This window comes from Balearica regulorum, chromosome Z, assembly GCF_011004875.1.
Source record: "Balearica regulorum gibbericeps isolate bBalReg1 chromosome Z, bBalReg1.pri, whole genome shotgun sequence".
NCBI lineage: Eukaryota > Metazoa > Chordata > Aves > Gruiformes > Gruidae > Balearica > Balearica regulorum.
In genome coordinates, this window is record NC_046220.1 from 49,905,687 (window position 1) to 49,930,015 (window position 24,329).

General features: G+C 39.9%; 1 protein-coding gene across 3 annotated transcripts in view; it reads right to left on the reverse strand.

Moving 5' to 3' along the window:
- The window catches only part of ADAMTSL1 (ADAMTS like 1), a 206,526-nt gene that overhangs the window by 98,403 nt on the left and 83,794 nt on the right, over nt 1-24,329 (reverse strand). For all 3 annotated transcript variants that reach the window (XM_075741113.1, XM_075741112.1, XM_075741114.1), the window contains exons 8-13: nt 21,424-21,535; nt 20,644-20,782; nt 9,817-9,867; nt 5,560-5,764; nt 4,169-4,316; nt 100-184 (exon numbers count right to left, since the gene is read on the reverse strand). In XM_075741113.1, coding sequence (XP_075597228.1) covers nt 100-184; nt 4,169-4,316; nt 5,560-5,764; nt 9,817-9,867; nt 20,644-20,782; nt 21,424-21,535 — 740 coding nt within the window. The remainder of the gene's footprint in view (nt 1-99; nt 185-4,168; nt 4,317-5,559; nt 5,765-9,816; nt 9,868-20,643; nt 20,783-21,423; nt 21,536-24,329) is intronic.

A 24,329-nucleotide genomic window follows, 5' to 3' on the forward strand; every position in this document is an offset into this window, starting at 1 on the left:
AATGAAAGCCAAATGCAATTTCAAGACACTCTTAGTTCAGCGCAACTTCTAGACTCCCAAGTCATAAGAACATGTTGTAAGCAAAATTTTAAGACTTACGATGGTTCTTCAGACACCACTGCTCCTTCCTCCAGCTCTTGAGCCTGCTTATACCATGGCAACTTTGCTTCCACGGGAAGTTTCTCTAAGGAACAAACACAAGCATGTGAAAATAGGAAGCATGTAGTAATGCTGCTACATGTGCCAGCCTCCTCTCTCTTGTGGAAAATGCCTGTGATGCACCTGTGCCTTCATCCACATGGAGGCTGAGCACAAAGAAGAAAGAGAGAGAAAGGAGAGCAGGAGAAAAAAACTCCTTCATCACCTGGGCTATAACTCTTACCAGGTTATACAGCCAGATAGTTTACTGCTGCAGCTAGAAGGGCTATGGTGTTCTACAGCCAGAAAGGCAAATTAAGTCACTTGTCAGACTATGGAACTGTGCTGTAAAAGTAGGCACTTTGGAAAGAATTTTTGGAGGGAGTCTTGCAAGTGTAACAGGCCTCCATTGACACTGCAAAGGTTAAATGTATAAAATCTCTGTGTTTACTCTTAAATTTTATAACTTCAGAAGCCACATTAAGCTTGTTTTTGATAGATTACAAAATTGGGAAAAAACCCCCTGATTTGATGAGTGATACCACAGAAAAAACAGAGAAACCATAATAAAATGTTCCAACTATACTTTTCAACTTTGTTTATCAGTTCATCAGCTATGTGGATTTAAAAAAATGAGCTTCATACTTTTTCTGTCATTTCTGATGGAAAACAGTAGAACTGCTTTTCTTCCCTTCCAGGATGCACACACAGCATAACGAGCTGCTCTGCTCTGGGGAGCGCAGGGCCATGGCGCTTCGCAAGCCAAGCTCCGCTTTCATGCGGTGTAAAGTGGAGTGTTTGAGCTGAAGGCGGTGGAGCTGTTTTAGCTCTACAGGGGTATAAAGCAAGAGCAAATTTGGCACTATAATTTGAGAATGAGCTCTGCATTTCAACAAAATGTTCTGGGCTAGGATCAGGGGAAAAAACACAAATAAAAGGGAGTGATACTCAGACCACTGAGGATAACCAGGGCCAGACCTATTTGCCACTCACAAATCACCTAAGCCTTTCAGGTTTATATAATGCACAGATTTGTACTCGCTAAAGGGAGCAGATTAAAGTCATTCAGAATAGTCAGGAATTTTCTGTGACTCTGTTGTGTACAACAGTGAACCTTTCGCATACACACGCAAAATTTCCCATCTGTCAGTTGTATCCTAGAGGAACATCAACACAAAACTTGATTTCACAGCTACTACAACTCTAGTCAAGCAAATTTCCTTGGAGCAAGTTATTAACTGAGGAAAAAAGGCCAGTAATAGTGTTACTATGCCTCTCTCTTAGACATAGCTTTCCAAGCTCTTACTCTAACATATTTATTAGTGCCATTGAAGGAGGAATATTTGCCAGCACAGCTCTTAGTTTAATCTATATTTTACTGCATTTGTTATCCAAAATATGTAGGAGATATTTCTATTTATATGTTCTGCAGCTTGTTTTATGGGTTTTGGAAAGCCAGATCTTACTTCTGTGTTTTTTTTTGCTTGGATGCAAGTGCTTGTAAAAAGCAAAAGCTCTTGTGTACCGTTGCCTGTTATGTGACCGTTTTAATAACTTTTCTTTTTCAGAGGTGTAGTTAATTGTCATCTGCACTGTAAAATGAGTTAGAGGATTAGAAATGTTGATGTTGTACAGGGTGCTTTAACAAAAAGAAAAAAAGAAAAAACCACTCCTGACATAAGCTAAGGAGAAATTTTTACCTTTGGAGATTAAAGCAAGATCCCTCCTTTTATAAAACAGTTCTACTAAAACCACTTAAATCCTATATGATATAGAAAGTTGTATTAGATGAATACACCTTCTCTATTAAAATTGAAAATCATTATTTAATCCAGGGATGTCCTATTTTTCCCCATTATTGGTGAAAGATAAAGTGCCTCAGTGCTTGAATAAACTAAAATGAGGTAATTTACATGAACTATTTGCATTCTGTTTCTGCTAAGCACAGTGTGTTTAAATGAAGAGGGAATTCCACATTTTTTGTCTTGCTGCTTCAGTCAGCTAGGAAGATTGTTTTTCTGCTTTATGTTAATCCAGCTCCAGAAGGAAAATGTAGGCTAAGACTAAAACATTCAGTAAAGGAGAGGTACTTTGCTACCCCATTGCTCTAAATTTCTAACTCTAGATTTGTGAAACGGAAAGGACAAACTTCCAGCACATAAATAGGATGATTTGGATTGGAAGTAGCCTCTGGATAACAACTGGTCCAACTCTCTTCTGAAAGCACCATTCAGACTTCAGGTATATGGGTCTTCAAACATTACCACTTACGGAGGGAGAACTGTGAAAGTGTTGCAGAACCAAGATGAGGAGTAAAATTAAACCCAAACAAAACAGTATATGCTTTGCGTAGGACTTTCCATCCCATGAGAAAAAATGGAAAAAAGAAATAACTGCCTACAATCAGAATTTAATCACATATGTACTGCACAGGGCAGCCTAAGAGTTTGTCCAGGGTAAAGATGCCCTTCTGTTGCAAGGGTGGGGTTCCAGCAATTTACTTTGTTCCCAGGTAAGTCCCATTGGAAGAGACTTCTTGACAGATGCAGGCAAGCAAAGCTTTCCCAGCTAGTCTTGCACCCTTCTCAGGTTCCCTAGGCAGAAGTCAGTTGTGGGTGGTTTGCAACATCTGATTTTTTGGTGTCTTAATGCATTTTGCTTACACTGTATGTTGCAGGCAGACAGGATCCTGCTTTAGCTGTGCTCTGAAGACTATAAACACATAAAGCCCCATAAAAGCAACTGACTGATTGAACCCAAACCTGCAGAAACTCTGTATGAGGCTCAGAGTCATGCTAACAGAGTCATAGGGACTCTTTTTTGATCTTGGAAGGTGGACAGAGTGAGCTCATGTCAGCCAGCAAAATACAGTGCAAACACATGCATTGCTCCCCAGAGACCCTGTGTCTGGGTTTCGCCACTTTGGTGGCTGGCAGACACAGGGAATTCTCATGGTCCAGATAAACTGGAATCTTGAATCTTGGCAAGTGCACTCATCATCAGCCACTGAGTACAGAAATTAGAATTCCAAATTTCACTATTCCTATTGGATCAGCATGAGTTCATGGGTCACTGTTATTTTACAGGGTTCACAATAAGTGCTCTTAATATGTATCAGGATAGCAATTCAGTTTTTAAAAGGAATTGATTTCTTCTTATGGTGGGGTTTAAGTCTCCAGTTTAGGGAAATTAAGTTCACCTGCATTGCCATAGCCCAGAAGTTTCCGTAAGTTAGTCATCATACAGACACAGACGTTGTATCGATAGAGCTGTATGCATGCACAAACACATGCATGTTCATATACTTGTGGAAACAGTTAAATACCTGTGTCTGCTGCACCTGGCCACTGCACACTAATCCAATCCAGTCTCCAGGACTTTTTCTAAGAAAAATTCCCACCCCATAAGAACCTCCAAACAGTTGCAGAAATATTTTCTCCTCTCAACAAAATGTGGGGGATTTACCCTAGTGTTACTCTCTGTCTGAGGCCCAAGTCAAGAAACATTTCTATACAAATTGTGAGTACTCCTTGTTATAAGATGCTTCAAGTCTAACAGTCTGCCAAATTTTGCAGCCTTGCTAGTAAGAGGAACTTAATGTTGAGATATACAATGCTTGCCTCTAACCTATTTCAAGCTCCAAATTATGACCAGGCACTTTAAAATTATGGTTACATTTATCATCTACCATAAATGTTATTTATACAATTCCTTTTAAAATACAGGGCAAATTTAGCCCAGGCACAATCAGTGAGGTCAAACTTGCTTACACTATGGTCAAATTTACATTTATATTGCTTAGTCTGCTAGATCACAAATAGTCAGTGAAAACCCCAGAGCTTGTAAGAAAGAGGAAGGGGCCAGCATTCATTCCAAGTTGCTAGCAGGCAGACTGGAATAGGAATGGTAGGCCTTAAAGGTACAAATTCACAACTCAGTGCAGCTGGAAACAGTACTACCAGCAACAAAACAAAAGTGCTCAACATGGAAGAGCTCTGAAAAATTTATGAGAATCCTTCGGCCTCATTACCTTTGGGTTTGTAGCAAGGAGTGGGTACAATGCATTCTTCTTTTATGTGTGGCTTTGTTTTAGGACTACAGCCTCCTGTATGCATCCCCCTGTGATCAATGCAAAGGACCACACGGTATCTGAGTCCTTGTCCACAGGTCACAGTGCACTGGCGGGGAAAAAAAAAAAGTGAGTGTGATACTTCACGGGAGTGATTAATAAAAGGGGAATATGCAACACAAGTATGTGTACATCAGAGAGCAAAACAAGATGCAGAAACACCCAAACCTGAATATAAATTATTCATAATATTTCGTAGTTATGTATAAGGTATAAAACTGACAGAAATTTTTGCCTTTTTGCTCTGCACATTTACTTGGTTTGGACATTTTGCCGCTGGATTTCTCTTGCAGTGTCACTGTCTCAGCCTTAGCTACTTGGCTTGTGGCCATCTGTCCCATATTGGATATGTTCAGTAACACCCTGTCAGTTTCATCTGGAGTCACTCTGCTTTGCTTGGACAAAGTACTGGGGCTTACGGGTTAACAGGGGTCACACTGAGCTATTTTGGAACATGGCACCAAACAGAATGGGAAACTATTTGGGCTTTCTTCCCTCAAACACTTTCTTAAGTCTTTTTAATTTTATTTTTGGTAAGGTACATCAATTTTCCCCCCTGTACAGATCATTTCGGCAGTGGTTGCAGGGGAGAGGACCAAAACTAAAGATCAGTTGGGAGGGCTATGTATACTGCCAATATTACTTTGCTCTTGCATAGCGGCTTTCATCTGGAAATCACTAAACACTTTCCAATCAGCCAAGGAGACCTCACCTGTGGATGAGCTGGTTTAGCTTCTAAAACCCATTTTACTTGGTGAGTAACTACATCAAAGATTTAAGTCTCTATGTACAAAATCAAAGTATTTTTCTGCTTTTGTAGAAAGACATTTCAAAGACATTTACTTCCGTACGGAATGAAAGGTGATTCAAGAACTACATGCATCAAAGGGCAGAGTCATTTATGGCTTTATGTATTTCTGGAAATTTCTCAGCGATTCATGATATTCAATTTATGGCTGAAAAGTTGTAATAAAGATATACCATTTCATGCTCACTGGTTTTATTTTGTGCATTTCATTTATGTTCCTAGTCTATTATTTGTAGAAGGTCACTAATTAACATTACAGATCTGATTTATTTTTCCATCATTCTCCTTAATCATGTTAGTCTTATCGATACATTATTCTGAGTATTTACTTTGCAGTTAGACAAATAACTTAATTTAAAACAGAGGTCATGGTAATAAGGAAAGAAAGTAGTGAATGTTCCTACTTCCACAAGCTCACTAAATTACAATTTAAGATATATTCCTAGTGTGGTAAATACAACACCAAGAAAGCTAAGTGGATTACCGGAGACCATTCCTGAGCAAGCCACTTTGGGCAGTCAAATATATTGCAAGGCTGCACAACAGGCATCTTTGGAGTATACATGCATTTCCATTCTTCCACAGGGCTGATATGCCCCTGAATGTCTTCTTCTACACATGATATGCTACGGCTTTGAATGCCCCCTCCACAGGATGAGGAACAGGCAGTCCAGGGTGTACTTTCCCATCTGGGGAAAAAAAAAAACAAAACAGAGAGGCATCAGGAAAAGGAACCCCTGCTGCCCCCACCCCCACCCGCACCCCCCCCAATACATAAACTTATCTGCAGGAGGCATTTTTTCTGATTAATGTCAGTAATAATTAACCATATATCTATTCATAAATGTCCATAACAGCAAACCACTCTCATGGCTGCTCTCTTTAACTCACAGATTAGTAACATGAAATCTCTCCCACTAACCCAGTGACTACTACCATAGATACTCTAAATACTTTTAACTTAATTCCTTTTATTTAATTGATTGGTTTATCATATCTTCACAATTTGTCATGTTCTTTGTCACAAATCACTGGACACTCATTGTGCTCTGAAGCTGATGCTTGTTTTGCAAGAGTTTACAGGGAAACAGCAGTGTTTCTGTCCAGGAGATAACTTGAGTTGAGGATAAAAAAGAAGATGGGAGGAAATTACCCAAAAGAAGATGTGACTATACTGATAATATACGTGGCCTCTGATGGATAAACCACATGGGCCTTGTTTATTTACAGCTGATGCAGTGAGAGGAACTGAGAAACCATCTTTTCTCTGCAGGTGCCATTTGAGAATGTAATGACAAATCCACAGAACAATGTGTATGTTCTGAAAAGCTATGCATACTTATGACAATAATCCTTTTTTTACAGTCATGCATGTACAATAATGTATGCATTGTTTACAGGTGTACATGTCTGTTCACATAAAATAGTCTGGTATTTCCTCTCTTATATTCAAGCCATTGTCACAGAGAGGATCCAGGACCGTTGTCATGATCCAGCGTGGCTAGTCCTGTATAATCCTGTGCATGCCTGATGGTATAAAAGTGTGCATGTTCCACCTACCTGGAAACATCTCACAAAATCTGTTTGGTATTTTTGTTTGGTTGGTTTTTGTTTTGTTTGGAGTTTTTTGGTTTTTTGTTTGTTTGGTTGGGTTTTTTCCACCTAAAGGCAAATGCCCTTTTTATAAGGACATTAGAAATAATGTTTGAAACAATGATTTTGGTCATAAGTTTCCATTTTTTGACTTAAACAAAAATTGTTTTTCTGGAAAAAACCCCACCTGTTTCCCCTTTCAGGCAAGAAGGAAAAGAAGTGAAAGGTGAGGATTTTTTTCTCCCACTTAATACAAAGGAATTGTTTTTATTAAGTAATAATTACAACATCATCAAGTTGAAAAACGCTTATCCTTCCCTCTGATTTTTCATCATATCAACCCATCTTTTTCTCATCAGCTCCAGTATGTGTAAGCACTACCCACTACTTGCTGAAAGTGCCATAAAACTCAATGTGAAATGGCTTATGTTAATAGCTGTTTATGAATGGTAAAGTCACTGATTAATTCTATGACTTATCTCTAAGAAGTGGTGAGACAATGTTTACACCATGCCATATCCATCATTGTGTGCTCAGCATAAGCCTCATATGTCACAAACGGGTAATTTTAGCAATGTTTTTAGTTCAAATGTGTTACGTGTGGCTCTGCTGAACAAGTTTCTCAGCATACGGCTAAGGTTTCTCACTACCACAAATCCAAATGAAGATGCCTCAGACTGAAACTCCTGAACAGCAGAAACTGCTGCAGCCAGCCTGAGCCAGCTTTTCCCAGGCATAAAAGGAATTCCCTGGAGTCTTTGGGACAAGGTCCAGATGCCTTAGGCAACCTCAGCAATACCAAGCAGCTTAAATCTAGGCAAGCAGTTTGGTCCTCAGGTTTTGTATGAGTGTGTGATAGGAAGGTGAAGTTTCTCTGTTGCACAACTCTCAAAGCAGGTGTCACAGCTCCTTTTGAGGTACAAAGGGTGCAACATTGACCGAGAATTTGTGAAAGGAATTGGTAGCACATTAAAAGCAAGCACTATATCTGCTGAACCATACCTTTCTCTCTTCAACATAAAATTCAAGGCTGAGGGACTGCAGTAGGGAACTCTTGCAAAGATGCCTTCCCAGATTTGCTCTCCACTTCTCCTGGGCTGTTTGTTGCTCTCCTCTGTCCCTGGTATTAGGTGCCAGCCTCAGGCAGGTAACGCAACCAGGGCCTCTCTGGTTTGGTTGAGTGGGCTTTTTTTTTTTGGTTTGGGTTTTTTTTTTGCCTAAACTCTGCAGGTTCAGAGGCAAGATATTTTTTATCCGCCTGACTTGGCCCTGTCTCATACCAGCCTTGTGGTCTGTTCAGCTTCTGCTGCCTCTGAGGTTTGGAGAAGAGACATGTGGCTGTGTCTTCCCTCTTGGGTGAGGGAGGAAGACCCGAGCCCTGTTGGTGGGTTCACAGGAGCACATGTGGGAGAGGGGGAGAGGGAGAAGAGGCAAGCAGCGGAGGTGCCAGTCAGCAGTTGCAGCTTGAACAATTGATGGGGGGTCTTAAAGGAGAATAGTGCGGCTGGGAGAGTGGATGTAAAGGGACTGTTACGGGGTGAGACCATAATCCTGAACAGCTTGAGAAACAGTTTCAGCCTTTTGATCATTTTCAGGGAATGATTTTTTTTTTTTTTTACTTTCAGTGTTACTGAAAGCCAAAAACCTTAGGGCATTTTGATCCTTTATTTTGGATTTTCTTCAGCTGTAAAAAAGCCTCTGCTTAGCTGCCAGCTCAGGATGCTTTTTCTGTAAATACAGTCCCTCCACTGTTAAGTACTGCTGAATCACCCTCTGATATAAAACTATTATCCACCTTTTGTGAATGTACATGCCCTCTGTACACAATTGAAATATAATGTTTTATTCAAAGCTGGATTGTTAAACCCCGTATTAATATTCTAGCTTCTATATTCCTTACTAACAGAGGTTTAAGTTTTGAGGTTAGGAGGTATCTATGTGGAATTTTTTAAAATAAAGAACAAAAAGACAAGTGTGGTTTTTTTAAAAAAAGGGAATTAGACACAGGGATATTTTTTATAAGTGTATGTCACAAATATTTGGTGATAATGACTGTGTGTACATAACCATAAGCACTTAGCGAGGAAGAGAAAAGCCTAATCCAAATGACACAGGTTGTTGACAAAGGGTGTCAACACGAATGGCAGCCGCAATGCTTGGCAAGTAGCTTCTCTCCTCCTTGTCTTCTCACTTACAGTTTGGGGTGGGTCCATGACTCGGCTGGAGGCTGCTGAACATGAATGCACTGCGCTTGCACACTGATGTTGAAAGCTCTCTGCTTTAGGCCTCACCATGGTTTGAGGGAGGTCATTTCCTCACCAGGATGAGACTAACAAGTAGCCTAGGGGTTTCTTTCTGTGATTTTGTACTCAATGACACAATAAATTAATGAAGAAGGAAACACAACACAATACTATTGCATGTCCAGGCAGTATTTCAAAACTAAAAGGTTATTATCCGTCAGCTACTAAACATTTTTATCAGCACCAGTCTTACTCAGTGCTTTAAGAATCATTACTCATGTGATTACTTCTATGAGAAGGTCAAGGCTTACATTAAAGGCATTTTAATTGTGAGATAATTAATAATACAAATCAGATCTTGATCTTATTCCTGCCCCAATATTTGATTTCTTAGAAAAGCCAATGGATTAAGGCCCCTGGGGAAGGCATTAGCACAGGTTTGCAGGATCAGAAAACAACACTAATACTGTCTAAACCCAAAATATCACCATTTACAAGCATGCAAGAAGCAGCATTGCTGGAGAGAGTGAGAAAGTCTGATGGTTCATTACAAAGCCGCAGGTTATAGTCCTGTTCAGAGATGAGTAAAGGGAAGAAAAAGGACAGGTGTGAGAGAAAAGGGGAGATGGGGCGGGGGGTGAGGAAAGAGAGAAAGAAAGGGACCACACGCTTAATAAGGTTGCATTGCTGCTTCAGCTAGAATATTGTTTCAGTTCTGCATCAACAGAATTTCTAACAACAGGTTAACACTTGAACATCTCTAGGTTAATCTGCAGGAGTCCACAGCAAGAGAAAAGCAGCATTTGTTAAATTAGTTTGAGAGCAAAGCAGAAATGCAGAGAAGAGGAAAAAAAAGAAGTAAATGTATTTGTTAATCCTAGCATCTGGTTGACTGTTTTACGTACCGAGGAAGGGGATGGTAGAGGTCATAGGGCATGATCTGCTTGTATCCATCACTGTTAGGAACAATAATGCCAACCCTCTGAGTAGAAGGTACACATAATAAAATAAACACTAGATGATTACATTATACAACTTTTTTTACACAATATTACAAAAAAAGCCCAAACAAGATATTTTACCTAAATTGCTATCACATTTAGAACAAAATTTATGCTCCCATCCTACTGTCAATGAGTCATTCAAAGAATAAACCACAAATAACTACTTATTCTTATGAATACATTACTGTTTGACTGAGAAGCAATCCATTACCACAAGTGATCCAAATGCTTTGTCCAAATATTATTCAAATTTATGAGGTTACTATCTACCATTAAAAAAAAATAAATTCTACACTTAGTACTTTCTTGGAGCTTGGATCTACAGTCACTGAAGACAACAGGAGAACTTCTATCTGCTTCAGAGAGCTCTAGGTCAATCCCTTTCCTAACTATTATATGGTTGTTTCTGCCCTTCAGATAAAACATCTGCTTTTACAGGGGCTGGGATTAGAAATTCAGGGAATCCCAGTGCAAGAATTAAAATCTGCAATTCTTGTCTCTCCACCTTAAATCAATTCAGTTTCATTCATCTTCAGAACCTGCATCTTTATTTGGGTTTTTCTGGAAGAAAGAAGGAGCTTGCGAGAAGAGTAACAAGTCTGGTTGGGTGGGTTTTGTTTGGTTTTGGTGGTGTTGTGACTGGTTGGCTTGATTTGCTGTAATGTTATTTGTATAATATCTATATTTATAATATAACATCTAAAGGTTATAGAAAGCAATAATGTAGATCAAAATTAGTAATTATCTATCTGAACCATTATTATGCCAGTTATGCGTGAGTTGGAGGTCACTTGACTTGTTGGCAACTACTATGTCTCACTGAATTCCTGATCTGGAATTTCATCTTTTGTCTGCACTTTTTATAGATTCTGACTCAAAGTAACTCTGCCCATGTTGTCTCCCAATTATCAGGCTTATCTATTAACATCAAATTGATGATCCCAGAGCACCTCATCTACCAGTTTCATCAAAGCCACTGTGGAACAGGGGACTTGAATGGGGCAGGTGGGTAGAACCATCAAAGAGTGAATGCATTAAAATAAAAAGTGTGTTACAGAGAAAGGAAATTGACTGAAAAGAATGAAGGTGGTTTTTGGAAGCCTTGTAGAGATGAGAAGCGCTAGGTATGCTGCTACAGATTTCTGCAAGGGGGAAGGAGCAAAGGAGGGGAAGGGAGAAAATAATCTCCATCTTCAACACAGTTCACAGAAAAATGCTGTAAGCATCCAAAGGAGTCTTGTTGTGCTAAGGCTAAAGGGGTCTATTCTCCTTTCAGTCAACAGGGTTTTTATGTGCATAATTTGTCCACAATGGGAGAATGGATCCCATTGTGTTTTCACAGCGAGGAGTCAACGCCAGGTCAGCGTGCTGGAATTTTCCAGCTAAAGCACGGGAAGACGCTGGAGTGTGTGATGGGGACTAGACAGCTCCCTTTAAGATTAGCAGCCTCTGCAATCACAGGAGCCCTCTGCGTGAGTGTGCATATTTGCATCTTCAGAGAGCTGCCTGTCTCCACAAAAATCTAAACATCTAGGAGAGGCAGTTCTGGCACTGGGAAACTTTGGAAAAGACAAATGGGTCATTTAAAGTATGGCCAATGAACAAGTCTTTTCAGACTTAGCTTGATGGGCAAATGCCTGGAGAATTTTGAGATATTGTGTACTAGTATTTTAAGAAGACAGAAGGGGATTTTTTCCTGAGGTTTTTTTTGCTCACACTTTTCGGTATCTCTGCTGTTTTCCTGTCTCTTCTACCACTGCTGCTGAAGTTCCACTCTGAAGGTTTTTGCACTTTCAAGCTCATCAGCTTGCTGAGGAGTGGTTGGAAAAAAGATTAATACACCAAGCTCAGAAGTGAAATAATTATACTAGAAAAGCATCTACTGCCTAAGAAAGAAACAGATTACAAAAAATTTCTCACTCATTGCAGTGAGAAATGTTTTCTTTCTAATAAACATGGTCTGTATGCATAATCCAGGTCTACATGCATTAGAATTCATAGCATCCAAGGCCATTCCAATGGAAATAACCATACCACATCCAAACACTGTTATGAAGATTAAATAACATTTACAAGGCACTGGATTAATATTGTTATTGGAAAGGTTTGACCCTCAAAGAATTCTGCATACATAAATTGCATTTCTGTAAATGGTATAGAGCTCCATGGAAAGACTGTCCTTGTGCATATGTGAGGGGCTGTTAGAGGTTCTCATTCTGTTACTGCAAGATAATGATCCCCAGCAACGTAAATCTCATGGACATAGTAAGGAAAAAGACCCCCACAACAATACACAATGGCTTAATTTATCACTTTAAAAATTGGTTTGAAGATACAATAGCAGATTGTCATTGTACCATTAATGGCAAGTTCATCTTTCCTAGCTAGTCCTGTGGGGGTTTTTTTTGTGTGTTCCACAAAAAAACCCCACAAACAAGCCTAAGTGAACTATTTAAGAAAAATCTTAGAGATTACTTTGGTGAATCCTCTACTTTTTGACTGGACAAAGTGGTTTAAATTCCATGAATCTATCAGTCCATCATACTCCTATTAAAAGATGGAAGAGTTCATGGGCTTTGTTCACTGTAGATTGCAAAGGGGATTGTGTGCTAAATGAAAAGAGCAGATAATAATAATTCCTCCACTACACTGAGATTTCTGGCTGATGTAGGAGTAGCTTACAGGACTGATTCACACAACACCTACAGCAAACCTGCTTCGGCAGGAGCAGAAGCCCAAAGCAAATCCTTTTTTTCTGTTGTGTCTCATATGTCTGAAATCTCCTATGCATTTCAGACCAACAAGTTGTGTCACATACTCTGCAGATTGGTTTGGTTTCATCCTGAGTGCTGGCAGCTTCAGCTTCCCAAGGCACATGTCCAGCTGGAGTGGCAGCTGCACATGCCAGAGGTGGGTGTGCTGCACTCAGGTCTGCCATCTCTGCAAATGTTTGGCTTTCCCCTGGGACGAGTGCTGGCAGCCACATTCCTTGAAAGTCATGTTTGGCGTTGTCTTCCCCAGTAGCTCCTTTTCCTCCTTAAGCTACCCCATTAGCACAAATGGCAGGCATGAATCCCTTCCTCCTGCAGCTCCCCAATGACTCTCTCTCCAACAAGGTGCAGCCCTTCCCGCCTCCCTCTCCTGCATGCCCACAGCTCTTGGAGTGGGCGCTTGCTGAGCCGAGCAGGGGCACGGGAGCTAGAGCTGGGAGAAGAGCCAGCAGAGAGAAAGTACATCTCCCCTTGAGATGCCTCAGGATGGTGTCACTCTGCATGGGAATGATGTGCCGAGGCTGGGAGTGGGCAGACATGTCTGTCGCTCCTGCACCCTGCCATGCCAGCGCTCAGGCTCTGCAGGACACTCGCAAGCCTCCGGCTCACTTCTGCTGTGGGTTCTGTTTTCCTGGGGGTTTCCTACCTGCAGTGCTGCAGAGCTCCGCTCTGGGGTGGCTGGAGCTGTTACACCTCTCTCCTGATGGGGACTCACACCCTGATGGGGAAATCTGTCAGACTTGAGAGTAAATGATCTGCGTGGCAGGACTATGCCACTTAAGCTATGGTCTGGAGTATGGCTAAGGTATTAATAGCAACCAGCAAATAATAATAAAATGTTGAAGCAGCTTAAGTTGGCCATGGACAGCTAATTCATTAAGTGAAAAGGAAACACTTGGAAGACCTGGAAAAGTTCATCACAAAGGACAAGAGTTTAGCATCTGAGCCAGCATCTCCTTGAGAGCCATGTTTATCACTGGACAGACAACAGGCTTGTGCCAAAGTCTCCTGGTTAAACACTACAAATCCTGATGCTAAGGGCAGTGTGTGATGCTGACCCTCCTCTCACAGCGCTCTGTGAAGATGTCACAGTATGACATTATCACCTTGTGCTACAAGAATGCTTTCTGCCCTGAGAAACATGTATTGAGGCCCTCAGATAGACAGTATCCATTAATGTTTCCCATCATTATTTCCATTCAGAGCTGGGGTAGATGATGTCTACAGTAACACCACAGGTACAGGCAACATTGGCTTTTGAATGCCTACTTTTGCCGGTAGACAGTATCGTAATTCTCATGTACGGTACCAGCATTAGTTACATTTCTGTTTTTTCAATCACCATGCTTAATCCTGAGATATAGATAGTGTTGCAATCATCTTATCATATTACACTTTATCAGTGTGGAACTTGAAGAACTACCATGTATTTTGTATTTATATATCCTTTCATATGGTCTTAGTACTTTATGGCTTGGTAAAAGCCAATGTCCCCTGCCTAATCATTTTTAAATGGAATGTCAGTGGATACTTAAATAACCTACATAAAAATGCAAAGGACTGCCAAGAAAGCTATCCTTCTCTGTCAACCTCCAGAAAAATCTCATACTTCAGACAGCATGTCTGTTCAGCACAACAGTATCTCACATTTATAATAAACGACTTGTTCATGGTGTACAGATTTCAGATTCTAAGACACATATGGTATACTTATCATTGTCACAGACTGCTAAAAACTAATCTCTTTACAGGGCTTGAAATGGGTGTCATCAATTGGAAGCAGCAGAAGTACTTCCTTCCTGTAGCATGACTGTAATGCTTTTAAAAATCTTCTCCCTTTTTTATTCAGTTTAATATTTTATGGTGGTTTGGATGGGCAGTGTTTGATACAAAGATGGAAATTTGTTGTTATTTTCCACTACTAAATGTTAAGAACTGAACATCCAGCAAAAACCTCTGTGAGTGACGATTTTACTACTTGCTGTAGTTTTGGTCTCTTCTAGGGCTTAAATAGACTACAGCTCCCATAACTTCATCTTGGGCAGACAGATATCTGTATCTGATGCTTATAGCAGTACAAGAACTACTTTCCCACCTTATGGTTTGTTATCTGATGCATCCTGACAGCTCCTTTCTGCCGTTCTGTCTTTCTTTAGTATGAACTATCTCCTTAGAGCTCTGCTCTGCTAATCACATCTTTTAACACTTTGATGAATGCTTTCTGGCCCACCCTCCCTGCCTGTTCTGACAAAATAATTTTCTAGCTTAATTTAAATGCCTTTTACCCTGTCCAAAAATGCAAGGTTTTGTCTATTTGTCTTCAGAAGAAAATTGCTTCTGTAGGCATTAGGAGTATCTGCAGCTCATCTTTATCCTGCTCTTGAGCTCAGGTGACCCCAAGTATGACTACCAGAACATTGCTGCTGCTATCAGCAACTTCTCCATCTACAACTCCTGTACCTGGAGGCATATGTACTGCCATTTCTACTTGAAGGTATCACTATTTTCATTTCGGCTTTCCTAAAAATTTACCCAGTGGTTCCTTTCCTGCTGCTGTGAATTGTTTTTGGCCTCCTTCACTTCTCCCCTGCTTTTTTAATGCATAATGCATCACTTCAGCTCATTCTCCAGCAACCTTGTAGTTTCCTTGGTAAATTCTGACTGTTCAAAAATCACTCTCCATAAATACACAGTTGGATTACTAATGTTTGTTGACTGTGCTCTCTCATTTGCAGGCAGTGTAGTTTTTTTGCTAAAAGTAGTCCTCACTTTTCCAGCACATGCAAGTTCAACCATGCTGGTGGAAAAGGCTTGTTCTCCCTTCTGTTTTGACTGCTAAAACCGTCATGTCTCATCTTCCCCTGGAATGGCTATCTCTGGCTGTCTTTAGTATCATTCATATGCATATGATTGGCTGCGGAAATTGAGACCAGACCCAGCAATCAGAGGCAACCAACGTTCAGAGAGCACTGCAAGGCACAGAAAGGCTTTCTCAACCCTCCTGCAACAAATTAAGAACTTAAGTAAAAATGCAAATCCACAGAAATTACCATTCGCCTGAGGCAGAGATCAGGCAAGGGCATTGTCATGACCAGTGTTCCACATCCAAGCAAAAAGCTGGGGTGTTGTCAAGAAGCCCAGTATCTGTGGTAACTATGGGATGTTTCATGTGAAAGAGTATTCAAAACAAAATTTAAATCTATCATATGTCCCAGTCGAGGGCAATAACAATAAATGAGTCATTGTGTCTCAGACCCCTCTCAACACTGCAGATCTATGGCTGCTACTGTGTAAATCAGAAAGTGCAGTCTGTCTTTTCAGGAACATACCAGCACTTCAGTATTGTTCATCTTCCAGAGAAAATGTGGTGAAAATGGGAACACTGTACTACTGTGATATGTGGCTTATAATTGCTATCTAATACAATACCTTTAGGGAAGCTGATAACAAGAAAAAAAGTATGCGTTTAGCAATTTCATGCTTCAGCTGCCAACTTGTAATGAAGTGAGGAGACCTCTGTTACTGATTAAGAGGATATTCTATGTTGCCATTTTGATCATGCATATTTACTCATTACTACCTCCTTTTCATTTGAACGAAATATATAAAAAGTTATTATGCACATCTTGCACTGTTGCCTAGGAAATTGCATACACTTTCACATTACCAAGTGTACTGGGGACTTCTCACTACTCAGGATTACTCTGAATGGCCAGAGTCTCCTAGCAGTCTTTTGTGTGCTTTTACTTGTACTTCATTGCTTTTATTAGATTAGCTAAAAATTAACCACTGAAAAGTACAATTTTATTTAAATTTAAGTTTCTTTTTGCTGATGTCTGTCTCCACCACCACTCAGTATGGATAGTTAAATGAGAACATCAAAAGGAAGATGAGTTTGCAATTTTGCTGGAGGACTCTATAAACTCTGGATATCTGAGAATTCCTTCAGGTCTCTGAGCGTTGAAAGTCTTGCTTGAACTGGAGACTTTTCCCTAATCTTTCCACAGGTACTAAACATTATTTCTGGTGGCAGGCTTACAGATAATGCTCTAGGCAAATTCCAGGATTTTCGCCTGTGCAGATCAGACTGGCATTGGCAAAGTGATAAAAAGAAGCCCACATGTTAGAGGCTTGCTAATATGAAAATGTTGAGATGGTTGCTGCATGAAATTAGAATCTTTCCTGAAGATGCCTTTAGAAATCTTTATACACCATGGAAATCTCCTGGCAAAAGCACCAGTAGAGCTTTTGTGATTCAGAAAATCCCACATTAACATGTAGCAGAGATGATAGGCAAAAAATAGGGGAGGTGATTGGTAAAAATGCAGAACAGTGCAGCTATAAGCATCACTTAAAAGCTGAAGATGAAATCCAGAAGCAGCACTGACATTGCTGGTGAGCAGGTGAACGAGGAATGGGGTAAAAACCTCTTTCTTATTTGTCAAAATTACTTTTTGGAGGAATGCCTTTGAATTATGACAGAAATGGTACCTTCAGATTATAGCACCTCAGAGTTGTCCTAGGTAAGTGTTTAGCATACCCAGTGAACTCAAATCTAAACAGACCTTTTCTCAAAGCAGAAAAAAATTCCATTCACCTTTCATTAGAGGATACCAGACAGGAGGATACTGATCATAGCTATTAACACGTCCCCTAAGCCCTCCAGTTTGTGAAGTTTTGCATAGTTAAAAGATTTGCAATTAATTAAATATGTGAAATCTTAATGTTGGATTTTGCCACATAGAAGGGGAGTGGACTAGATGAAACCAGGCGCTACTTACATTAGTAGACATTGTATATATATTTGCCAGTCAAGTACAGACTGTTGTAAAATCTTAATGGCCTGTAAATAAACAGACCTTTTCTTTCTATCTTTCCAAGGCGGGAGTCGGACCCCAAAGAGGGTTGGTGAGAGAGGCTGGATAGGGCATTGACAGTATGCAGGGACAAAAAGTGACTTGGTGTCATGACATGTCACCTATCCCGCAAGACACTAATTACAGGTCTTAGGTGGACGGGCTACCTTTATTTAACATGGAAAAGAAACATGTATAAATCATATATGTTTGATAAATAACCTTCCACACACTGCTTTTCCTCTGAGTATGTGAGAAACTGGCTTTGAGGAAAGAAAAGTTGATTCATTTTCCATGTTTGTTCAGTTTAAACTTTTTTTGCTACTCATGATGCCAGCAATAATTATTGCCATAATAAGCACAATGAAGTAAAATGTTTCTATGCTCTAAGCCTGAAGAGGCAACTAATTGCAGGCCCACACGATACTCCTGGCATTCATTGAAACTTTTCTTTCAGCCTGCCTGTTGCTGAAAATTTTAATGTAAGCTCTCTTACAATAACCCCTCTCAGTTGCTTTATTCAGCGCCACTGTGGTCTTCCAGGATTATTTTCTGTGGCATTCATTGACACACCATAGGAACAGTCAGCAACCACTAATCAGCTATGCCTCACTGGAACTGGGTTTGCTAGGAAAAATTAACATCTTCGTTTTATACCGGCAGAGCAGAGTGGCTCTCACACAGCAAAGATGCTGCAGAGCCAAGATGCCCTCCTTGCTCACGCTCCTGACCCCGTTGTTCTGCTTCACCTACCCTCTTCCTGACCGTAAGAAAGCATTGGGATTCCAGAAGTTACCACAGATTTCCTCTGGTTTTCTGTCTGGGTTGTTGATTCTTGAATTCTTTACAAAGGCACTTTTGAAAATAATCATTTGCAATTTGGCATTCCGTGAGGATGCTTCCAAAAAGCCAATTCCTCTCTGTTACTGCCTGTACCCTGGGATGGCATAGCTGTACTTCTAAATTACTCTCCCTCCCCTCAGGGTCTTTATATCAACAACTTTGCCTTGTTATGTCTTGTATAAAACAAAAATTGCTTCCTGACATCTGCCCAGCTGTTATTTTTTCTCTCTTTCCTCCCATGTACCATGCAGTTGTCTGTCTTACCATTTGAGAATACGTCACTTTAAATTATTGGGAAAAGTATGGAAAATATCCATAATACAAATTCCAGAAGCAAATTACATATTTTACTCAGAACTGTATTTTAAAAAAATAGTAGTTTAGCCGTTAAAAAAACCAAAACAAACAGCTACATACAATTACATTCTCATTGGTACTGTGAGAGGTCAATCTAAAAGACAGGTTCCCTATCATTTCACACCTTTCAGCAATCCTTTTTCTGAGATGTTCATATTTAGGTCTCTTACCTGGTCATACCTGGCCCCTACTTTACTGACATTTGTCTCAAACAATTCAGAGGAGAATGCAAAGAGACAGTTTTTGATCTCAGAAAATCACTGAGGAAAATAATACAAGAATTTTGTTATAGTAAGGTTTCTAGTTGCAACTGTTAATATATTAAGTAGCCTGAGAAATTAAATATATATTTTTTTGTGGAAAGTACTAGGACAAGAGAAGCCAGATACTGAACTTGACAGAATATTGTTAAAGGAAAAAATGGTCTTGTTGCATTGTGGGAAAGAAATCTCTAAGTTCAAAAATCATTTCTGAGTACATGCTCAACAGGAAATACTTTTCACAATGCCCTAGTGAAGCTGCATTCTTAATATTATATCCTTAACACATCCTAATGAAATACATGATAAAGTATGTAACTTAAAGAATGTACAATACAGCTGATATAATGTTGGATTCCAAGATTTCATATTTCAACTTTTTAAATGTGGTAGATTTTCACTTCAAATTTAAAACTGTATGAGAACATTTCTGGCTTTTGACTATTTACAGACAGAATTATCATTAAAAATGTGGTTTTTAGAACAAAGAAATATAAACTGCCATACATTCTGGCTAAATGTGTCTTCAGTGACAAAGAAACCTGAGTGTTAACTGCAGTTATGAAAAGTCAATGAAATTCAATTAAAACCTTCTAGAAGAGGTAAAAACTATCTTGGGCTTGGAGTGATTTGTTCTGCTCTGATAATACCTAGCTAGTCTAATGCTGGCATACCTGGTTTGGGAAGCAATGACCCTCAGTCGGGTGTATACATACTGCCATAGGTCCTTAAAGCATCCTTCTCTTGGCTAGGATGACTTTTGTCCATGGCAACCTCCAACAACCTGAAGGGCCATAGCAACTTTTTAGGTGATACTTGTTTAAACTCGCTTTATCAAACTTGGCACAAACAAGTCTAGAGGGAAAAAAGCATCCTCGGGCATGCCTCCTGGGCTGTGCTTAACCATCTTGTAGCAAAGCCTTGCAAGAGGACCAAGAGGTTTAGATTGCACAAATAAATGATTGTGGCTTATGAGCTGCTGCAGACTGACTTCCACTGAAGTTAAGGGGAACCAGTGCAACAAAGGACTGGTCCTTTTTGTGGGTTTGTTCCTTTTCTTATACATGGGAAATCTGACTCTGTGATCTTACTATTTTTATTATTAATCTTCTGCTGAAGAATGCTTGGCAGGGGAGCAGAAAGGAGTCTTTTGTGTGGGGCCAAAGAGTATTGATAATTAGAAAAAATTCCCGCGTTACATTCTTACCAGCTGCCATGACTGCAAGTAAGCTTTTTATTAAGGAGAAAAATATTTAAAAAACATAAAAACAATGCCTCTAATTGTAATGACAACCATTTTCCAACAACATTTTTACCCCAAGAGAATTTTTACCATCTCACTAACCCTTAAAAGACATGTGTTGATCATGGGATGGTATCACGGACAACTTGTTTTCTCACACTTTATAACATTTGATGAAGCAAAACACAATCTGAGGGGAAGAAACAACCATTTCAAATCAGTCCTTGCAATGTGGAGGTGCTAAACAGATGTCCTTTTCTACACAATATATCCTCATGATGAGAAAGAGGTTGAATTACATAGGCTAAATGACACTGTAAGCAATAGCAACAGAATATTTTCCTACTTTATTTCACTCATCTAGAGCCCAGTCTCTTTTAAAATTAGAGCTGACTGACCTTGCAGGACAGGGATCCAGATTACACTCTTGAAGTTTTGGCTTTGGCTTGATATTTTCAGGATAATAGTGACAGTATTGATCTGCTACTACCCGGTTGCTTCTCAGATCAAAACATTCAGCAGATGTCAGTTGATAACCTGCAATACATAGTGGAAGAAATAGTATGTGATGTGGTGTTCTTCCTGTCTCTCTCTGAAGTGCATCTAAGTTCTCGTTTGGTAAAAAGCTAACTGAAAATATCAGTGCTTTTGGACATAACATCTGCTGTTTTACAGACCAGATTGAAACCAACAACTTAAATTACATGTAGTAGGAAAAAAAGACAACCAGTATGGTCAGTAAAAATTCAGAAGCCTAGAGCAAAAAAAAAAAAACAAAACAAAACAAAAAAACCACAAAAAGGCCAAGGCTTCTCGGTCACTAAGACTCATACACTTGGTTTTAGTTCAGAGGGTAAAGCTGCTGGTGGGAACATGGGCAAATGGAGACATCTTGTGATTCCAAAGCAGGCCCAAATCCCATCAGCACTTATGTTTCACAGTTGTAGCATTAAATGCAGTCATGTGGACATCAAAATGTGCTTTTTGTACAGAGCCTGGTCTGATGCTAAAAAAATCTGCAGGCTACTTCTGCTGCTACTACATCCCTCCCTTCATTTAGATGTAACTACTTTCATTTTCAAATTTTGCCCATTTTAAAGGTTCAAATCTCAGTGCAACAGTTGGGACAGACCCTGTATGCAGATGACTGGTTTTGGAATACAGTGGTCATTCATTACCTCCTCCACAGGATGCTGAACAAGGAAAAAAATCAGTTTCCCTCCATCGGTGAATGATAGGCTGATAGAAGATAAACTGAACTGAACTGTCAGCAGCACCAGCATAGCGAATCTGAAAAAGATGTAACACCAAAGAGTGAACCTGACATAAATACTGGGAAGAAGCATTGTGCCTCAGGCATCTTGCAGCTTTGAGACATCTTGCAGCTACTTGAAATACCAGAGATCCTTTGCAATAGGAGAATGAAATGCACAAACCAGAGCATAGATCTTGGCCAAAATCTTGGCTACAAAACACAGTCAAATAAATTTCTGGGTGTAATCAGTGGCATTTCTGACCTTTCTGAGACCATGTTCTGAAATAATGAATGCATGGTAAATGCATGGTTAATGCCACTGAATAATTTAATGGGGACAGATGATACGGACTGATCTTTATTCCATCAGAAAATCACCTACCACTACCTGTTGTCCCTGCCACACTGACATGGATTTTAGATCTTTAATATTTCCCAAACACCTTCTGAGAACATGTATGCTATATTAGATAGTTCAGACTGAAAAATGGGAGGCTGTGCTGTGAGAAATACAAAAGTATAAAAAGTCTAATTCAATATTTTTTTGTTTCTGAGGTGAGGTCTCTTTTTCATTCTTCTTTGTGGCACTGTCATTATTATAAGGCCATTCTTCTGCTCACTTTATTTTGGCTCCTTTCAGCCATAGGTGTGGACTGTTGGCTGGAGCTAAGTGCATGTTCAGAAAATACTCTTTAAGAACCTACAAGTCCTGCCAACTTTTAAACCATCTGAGCTTCACTATGCTTTCAGTACTTTGTGTGCTGAATGGATTTCCCATGTAAACAAGAGTTTGTAGTGCAAGGAGTGCAATAAGAAGAGAGACCTTCACACTGCTAAAGCAGCACCACTTGCACCTGGCAACATCCTTCCTGTTTGATAGCTGTGCTGATTACTAAAGTTATGGGGACTTTAAAATCTCTGCAGGACATCCCTTGTCCTTACCTCTAAACCTTTGATGAACTGCTGGCAAGGGAAGAACAACAATGCTGCTACTAAAAGCCTCTTCTAGTTGATTATTTGTCCTAGGACATAATGTATGGGTGCTGCTTGGGCATCTGTGCGTCAGTGGCATGATGCTGTCGCAGGAGGGAAAACTGGCAAAGCACAACCAGAAAAGAGGGACCTTTCTGCAAGTCAGTACTCCTGACCTCAGGAGCAACCCTCCCTGTTCTTTTTTTCAGACAGCTTAAAATGTTTCGGCACTGCCTCCTTTTTCTTTTCCCATGTTTTGAACAAGTTGCCCTGACACACCATTTTTCAATCTGCCTTTCCTTTTCTTTCTTTACAAACACCAAGAGACACCATCAAAGAGTAGACTGTGAAACAGAAGCAAAAAATATGACAAATTGAGCTGAACAGCATAATCTGGATTGTTTGTTTTGTTTTGCCCTGAAGATGGACAGAAACATGATTACTAATCAAAGTATATCTTGAACAGAAGGAGGAAGGCAAAAATACCGCAGGATATGTTGATGGCTGTAAGAGATCATGGCCCACCGAGACTAAGGCTGCCCTTTTCTAATTAGAGTAAACAGTGACGTAATTCCCAACAGGAAAAAAAAATACAGCTGTAGCAATACAGCTTCTCCAGCAAATGGGAGGCCTTTTTCACACGGATTAATATCATTTGAGTCTGTGTGTCAGAAACAGGATATCTAATTCCTTGTGTGGTGATGGTGCATTAATCACACACTTCAGAAGGGTCTTTTTGGGCACATGAAAGCCTCATGCACTTCTGGGAAAAATGTTCTATTGTGCTAGAAGCCATTCGGGGAGGTCTCTGATCTGAATGTGCAGAAAAAGTGTTCACTGGGGAGAATTCTGCTCTTACTCTTTGTTTTTTAAGGATCATCTGATTCTTAAACTCAGAAGATCTACTCAGCAGCATGGTCTTCAGTGAATCATGAAGAACAGACCAAAAGCTCAAACAGAGCCTACTGTAAAAGGAAGGGGGGGGAAAAGAGTTCACATTAAAAAAAATTAATTAAAAAAATCAGGAGGACAGAAGAGTTCCTCTCCCTGCAGACTATTCCTGCATGTCTGCAGAATTATCTGTCTGGTTTGACACAGAGAAAAGACAGATATACATCTTTTCCAGCCTAATGTGGAAGTCGCTTGTACAGCCATGATAACAGCATAGGTGGGAAAGAATTACAATGAGCCTCAGCCATGAGCTAAAATGATACAAAACAAGCAAATGAAAGAAGCAGGTGCAGTATCGTTTATTTTTTAAGGAGTACTGTAAGCAGAAGAGGAACAATACACCGTGATTCCACACAGCAAAAATTTCTTTTTGATTTTGTTTGACAGTTTGTTAAAGCTAAGATCTTGATCCAGGAGAAAACATCAGTGGCTGCTTGAGCCTTGCAAAACTCAAAGTGAGACTTGATAGCTAAATGCTTTAAGAAATGTCCTGGTTTTTACTGCATAGGGCCAACTTCCACACATTGAAATACTCAAGTCTGGAGTATCATGAAATATTTTACCCTTGCAGTATTTGCAACACCCTGCTAGCTATGAGAAATGCCAAAACTTCAAAAAAAGATGGTCAATACTTGAGAATCTTTAGTTAGTCCTCTAACAGTGAGTTTTGCATCCTTAGGTCACTGAACCAGCAAAAATGGCAGTCGTTCATTATGTTTGCAAATAAATCCTATCTAAATTTGTTAGCAGAAGACAACAGAAGTACTCAGATCTTGCAGAACACTCAGCCCTGCATTTGTGCATTGCAACACCCTAGAGATCCATCCTTGATTTCCCTTAAGTTTCAGGGGAGTTTGGAATATTCACAACATCAGAGCAGCCCTCATCACTTGTAAGACCCCAAGA